The following is a 6,467-nucleotide window of genomic DNA, read 5'->3' as shown; positions in this document are numbered from 1 at the left end:
CTAACTTCCAAGAGGCTTATTAAGTCGTAGGAAGTTAGATAACTTCCTAGAGCCCTCTAGGAAGTTAAGCTAACTTCCGACAAAAAATTTTCGAGAGCCAAACTTCCGACGGGATGGCTTAACTTCCGAGAGTTTCGCTAACTTCCTAGAGTTTAGGCCTAACTTCCTAGGGTTTAGGCTCTAGGAAGTTTACTATTTTGGTGTAGTGGCCCCTTGAGCCGTCCACGTGGTGGGGTCGGGTGCTGTTCACCGTATGGCTAGAGATCACCGCACGGGCACCGTGTCTTCACACTGTAGTAAGGGGTACCCCTCATTCAGGGTACCGACAGATACATTACTGGCTACTCCTAGGGCAAAAAGTAAAGAACGAAAGATATATTGATTTTGGTTCGATTGTTATTCAATCGGTCGTACCCCTTCAAAAATATAAGTTGGGAGGTCTGGATCCGTTCCTAGTCGTTCTCTAGCAGCTCTACGAGTTTAGAAAAATAAACACGTGAAAGAGAAAGGAGCTTAACCGCTTGATCTAATCCTATCGTGGACCATATGTTTCTAGAGCAAGCACAACATCAACTATTCGTTTTCCCTCAATTTTAGTCGCCGATGCATCGTTGAGATTACATGCTCCGCCACCTCCACCTCAGGTGCTTCAGTTTAGTTTAGACTTGTCGTTTGTATTAACCTTTCAAATCTTGACTAAACTTGATTTTGTAGGGATCCGGGGTTATGGGCCACAACACGTCACCACCGGTGATACCAGCACCAGGAGGAGCTTATGCAGGGGAGGGAGCTACTACAAGAGAGGTTAGTTTGACAAACAATTCATTTGAATAGTGGTCATGCATGTAAACACTGTCGTTGTTAATGTCTTTTTCTTTAGAATCCAAACCAGTTAAACGACTTCATGAACAAGTTGTTCGCTTCTGGAGGTAGTGGTCACAACTCAAACGACCTCGACATGTGATGGTTTGAATCTTGTACTAAATTGAGACTTTGTTGTGAACAATTGTGAACTTTGTGTTATGTTGTAATGAACTATGTGATGTATTTGTGAACAATTGTGAACTCTGGTGGTATTTTGGTGAACTATGATGTATTTGTGAAGATATGTGATATTATGTGTTAAATGTGTGTAATTCTGTTAATACTGTTTCTGTCATATTATTTTGATTATAATGTTGTTGAAATTGCTAGTTTTTTCATTTCGTTCATTTTTTTCTCTAAAATTGCTTATTTTCGGTGGCCGCTTGCGGCCACCGAAAATAACCCTGGTAGACTTTCGGCGGCCGTGCTCTGGCCGCCGAAAACAGGTTATTTTCCGCGGCCTTGGAGTTGGCCGCCAAAAATAAACCTTTATTTTCAGCTTATTTTTTGGCGGCCAGAAGCCGCCGAAAATAGCTTATTTTCGGCGGCTTTTGGCCGCCAAAATGCATGTAGTTGGCGTAGTGCGTCCGCACCCGGCCATGCCCAGTGTCATAAACAACGATGCTCAAGAGTATCAAATTTCCTTGCAAGGCATAATACTGCCCTATGTTAAACATAGGCCGTCAGACATAATACTGCCTTATGTCCGACGACCTAAGTTAAGCCGTCAGACATAAGTGTTGTGGGCCCCACCGATGACCGTTAAAACGATTAATGAGGATAATCGCCGATGGCCTAACGTGGCTATCAGACATAAGTTGTTCCACAGCCGCCATCGAAAATAAGACTATTTCCGACCCTTTATGTCCGAGGGACGGATACCGTCGGATATAAGACTTCAGCCATCGAAAATAGCTTATTTCCGATGGCTTAGAGCTTATCTCTGATGGCTTTAGGCATCAGAAAATTCCCTATTTTATTGTAGTGTTGTACGCGAAACCGTTGTTTTGTCGGATTTTCACGGTGAGCGAGCCACGGCCACGGTAATATGCAAACTAGGCCTTACGAGTGGGATCTGAAGTCACATTTTTCCCACTACATCATGATTTTGCAGATGTTATATATTTATTGCATGATATGAATATTTTCTCAGATAAAATTTTGCTAGCGTATTATAAATAGGTTTTATCTAACACATATATTTGTGTGCGCTATTAAATTTATCTAAGGAGCAGATAAGAACAAGAGAGTATGGTACGAACAAGTCAAAAAGTTGACCAGGCAGACTACGAGCTATTAATTGATCTACTGTATTAGAGGAGTTTATTGTTTACTTTATTTTAATACAATACGCCCTTACATTTTTTTTGTTTTGTTTTGTCTAAGGAGCAGGTAACCAAGTTGTGTGATATTATCCACGACACAGTCGGTTATTTCATCATCTGGTTCCAGCAACCAAAGACTAGTTCTTGTGTTGGATGGGTTCAAAACCTGACCTTTTCAGTTGCTCAAGTTCACGCTGCGGCTATATAAGCCACGCATCCATTACCCCGCCTAGCCACAACATCAACAAAGCAAACATACTGTACACAGTAGTGCCAACATTAAATGGCTGCGTCCTCGTACTTCCTTCTTGCTGCTTTTCTAGCAGTAACAGCTTCTCATGCCACCGCTTCCGATCCTAGCCCGCTCCAGGATTTCTGTGTTGCTGATATTCACTCTCCTGGTAGGTATGCATATCTTTACTTTTATGAATGCTTATATTCACCTTTGGTACCAACCTAGTGAGCACAGAATATTTTTAGCACACGTTTCTGTACCACAACAATTTATATGCGCGGTACCTCTAATTTCTAAGCATTGTTTGTTTTTGCTTCGTCTATATGTACTACAGTGAAGGTGAATGGATTTGTTTGTAAGGATCCTATGGCGGTGATCCCAGATGACTTCTTCAAAGCAGCCAACCTTGATAAGGCTAGAGACACCATGAAGAGCAAGGTGGGGTCCAATGTCACTTTGATCAATGTCATGCAGCTCCCTGGCCTCAACACTCTTGGTATCTCCCTGGCACGTATCGACTACGCGCCATTGGGCGAGAACCCGCCGCACACCCACCCACGTGCCACGGAGATCCTCACGGTTCTCGAGGGGACACTGTACGTCGGGTTTGTCACCTCCAACCCAAACAAGCTATTTGCCAAGGTGCTCAACAAGGGTGATGTGTTCGTATTCCCCCAAGGTCTCATCCATTTTCAATTCAACCCGGTCTATGACAAGCCGGCCGTTGCTATCGCGGCGCTCAGTAGCCAGAACCCTGGGGTTATTACTATCGCCAATGCGGTCTTTGGATCAAAGCCACCGATTTCGGATGATGTCTTGGCCAAGGCTTTCCAGGTGGAGAAGGGGACGATTGATTGGCTCCAGGCTCAATTTTGGGAGAATAACCACTACTAAATAAATCACATATGACTTATCATATAAAACAATGCTTTTTACATATGCACTTTGAGTAACAATACAACTACATGTTTTTAGGTTTCATGGTAAAATAGGCCCTAAAATAAAAAGGTAGAGGTTCCAGTGTTTTGGGTGCTATTTTGTATCGCATGATTCTTGGTGCAATGACCTCTATGGAAGTTCTAAATAATAATCTTCGCTCTTGTCGTGGGTTAGATTTCACTAAAGTAATCTTATTGATACGATGTGGGTCCATGTGTGAGTTTTTCGTGGCTTAAGTACTCAGAACACGAGGGGTTTATATCCTGATTTGAGCGTCTAAGTTCTATGTATATATAATGGTGATGTTTTCCGTGGCTTAAGTACTTAGAATTATACATGACCAATGGACCCGTGCTGATTTAATCGGATCGAGGCATGGTACGAATAAATAGCGGGTCATGATATGTCTATCCGTGGGCCAAAGTCTGAGCCTAAGCATGGCCCGACTAGTTTTAAATGGGTTGTGCTGGCTATCGTGCCGTGTTAGGCGGCCTAAGGCCCGCCTTGTAATAGATCTCGAAAATAACTTATTTTTTTTTCTATTTTTGTTGTTTAGTTTTCTCCATTCTTTTTTTAAGAAAACTCGAAAATAGTTTGAAAGTGGGAGTTGGGAGTTGAGTTAGTCATATTTATATATATGGTGGACTAGATTAGGACAAGTAAAGTTGGGCCACAAACGAGTCGTGCTGGGCTGTCCTTGGTTTGTTGGGCTATCCATGTCTAGCATCGTTCTAAATGGACTGATAGTAAATGAGTCGTGCTCATGCTGCCGGATGGGTTTATACCTATAAGCCCAAGCACGATCCGGGCACGGTTAGTATTATGCCATGCCGTGCCCGTGTCGTGCCTCATACCGGCCCATATAGCCCGGCCCATCTGGTCACCTATATTTAGAATGCTGAATGTTGTTACATATAAAGAGATGTTGTAGGAGAGCATTGAGTTACTGATATATAGGTCTTTGGTCGGATACAATAGGTTCAATCACTTCACTACAGGACACGAGAGCATTTTCGGCAGCCAGCATTCGCTGAAAATAAGATATATAAACAGATCATAGTAGAGACATGTAAAATAAAAGAAGTCACTGAGTTATTACCATGTTTTGCTATAGTGACGCGTCTTTACAATAGACGACACAAAGATAATTTTGTTAGTGACACATTTTTAAATCAAAACTCGTCGTTATGACAAATTAGTGACATGTTTTTAGCTAATATCACAACAGATATGTCGCCTTTGAACGGTTTTGAGGTGACAACTACCATACTATTTATACTGGTAGTTTACTTATAGACGAACTGCCAAAGTAAATACATATTTCACATACGGTTCTTAATCTGGTCCCATATATTTTATACAATTGGTGCCCATTTTTTTATTATTAACCGTAAGTAAAATGGATAGCACCGAAATAAAATCATTTATGTACTCATAGATGCCCCCAACATGTTTCATTTATTCAGTACCGCCTCTATATCTGCTCTGTCAAAGTCCCGTAAACACAGTGGCGGACTTACCGCCCAGGCACCACAGGCGGTGGCCTGGGCTGCCTCAGCTGCGACAATGGACAGAAGCAAGCAAACATCATACCCACAAGCAAGCAAGCAGAGCAGCAAAGGGTCTAGGCACAGGCGTAGAGTATAGCAGTGTAATTTCGCCTAGGCTGTCTTCAAATCCTGGGTCCGCCACTGCGTAAACATGTTAGGCCATGTTTGGTTTCAATTAGTTCTAGGACTAAACTTTAGTCCTAGGATTAAACTTTAGTCCCTATATGTTTGGTTCTAGGGAGTAAACAGATTCTAAAGTCATTAAATACATTGTCCAAAGACTTAAATGCCCTTAGAATATACTCATAATATTAGTTATCTATGAAAAACGGTAAGGGCAACATGATAATTATGGGCTTTTAGTCTCTTTTAGCACATATGTGAAGGACTAAAGACTAAATCATTTTAGTCCATATTTTAGTCCTAGTGTTTGGCAAAAAGGGACTAAATGGGACTAAAAACTAGAGACTAAACTTTAGTCCCTCTAACCAAACACCCCCTTATTCTACTTCAGAGTTTATGTTATACTTGTTGGCCCCGATCTGGATGCAAATTACTGCATTGAGAACCGGCGGCGGTGCTCTCTATAGAGGAGCGGACGGTTCGCGGCCTGGGGCCGAACGGTCCACGACCTAGCGCAGGTTTCGAGTTCCTGCCTGACGGGCCGGACAGTCCGCACGTACGAAGGGGTGGCGGAGTTCGTCGGTGGCGCTTGGATCTCGCTCCCGGGAGGGACCCCGTCGGGGAGGAGAGGTCCTAGGCCTTGTCTACGGTCGGCAGGCCACCCTAGACACCTCTAATCGATGTAGAGCCAAAGAGAAGTGGAGAAACTGGGATTGAGGAAGACTAATCTAAGGCTAAAGTAGAACTACTCCTAATGCCTAAGGTAAAAACGAGATGTAAATTAATTATTGATTCGATTGTTGATGATTAATAGGTCGTAGTTCTCTATGTATATATAGATGGGAGGTCTGGACCCATTAAAATCCGTATCCTAAGCTAAATCTACGGTTTTAGCCGCAAGAAACTCGAAGCCCTAACTGATCCTGCGTGCGCGGACCGTCCACGCCGCTAGTGCGGAATGTCCGGACCGCGGACCGTCCAGCCTCAGGGCTGAACCGTCCGCGCAGTTGTTTTGCCGCTCAACATATGCCCCCTGCCTTTTGGCGGAGCTGAGCGAACCAAAAGCAACTAACTCGATGTGATCACATCGACTTTCTTAGGCATCTTGCCACATACTATGATGATATTGCTCGAGGAAACGACCGATTAACGCCTTGGGCAAGTTATTGCCTTGTAATGTTTGCAACAAGTAGGCGTTACCGGACATCACCTGCGTGACTTTGTAAGGGCCTTCCCAGCTTGGAGACCACTTCCCAAACTTCCAGTCTTTGCTCCTTAGAGGCAAGACGGTCTTCCATACCAGGTCCCCTACCTGGAACGATTTAGCCTTGACCTTTTTGTTGTAAGCTTTAGCGACCATGATCTTGTCCTTTTCTATTTCTCCTAATGTTGTCACTCTCTTGTCGGTCACTTCATCAATATTGTCCATCA

General features: G+C 43.3%; 1 protein-coding gene across 2 annotated transcripts; it reads left to right on the top strand.

The window, feature by feature from the left end:
* The first annotated feature begins 2,419 nt into the window (after positions 1-2,419).
* On the top strand, positions 2,420-3,548 carry LOC103641119 (putative germin-like protein 12-4). 2 transcript variants are annotated; one of them, XM_008664489.3, is made up of 2 exons: positions 2,420-2,590; positions 2,759-3,548. In XM_008664489.3, the coding sequence occupies exons 1-2, from the start codon at positions 2,473-2,475 to the stop codon at positions 3,316-3,318; spliced, it is 678 nt and encodes a 225-aa protein (XP_008662711.1). In that variant the 5' UTR covers positions 2,420-2,472; the 3' UTR covers positions 3,319-3,548. The 2 variants fall into 2 exon arrangements, with proteins under 2 accessions (XP_008662711.1, XP_020401886.1); XM_020546297.2 differs by having other exon boundaries at positions 2,427-2,594.
* The last annotated feature ends 2,919 nt before the right edge of the window (positions 3,549-6,467 follow it).

Source organism: Zea mays, chromosome 10, assembly GCF_902167145.1.
Source record: "Zea mays cultivar B73 chromosome 10, Zm-B73-REFERENCE-NAM-5.0, whole genome shotgun sequence".
Lineage (NCBI taxonomy): Eukaryota > Viridiplantae > Streptophyta > Magnoliopsida > Poales > Poaceae > Zea > Zea mays.
This window is presented reverse-complemented; position numbering and strand designations above follow the sequence as displayed.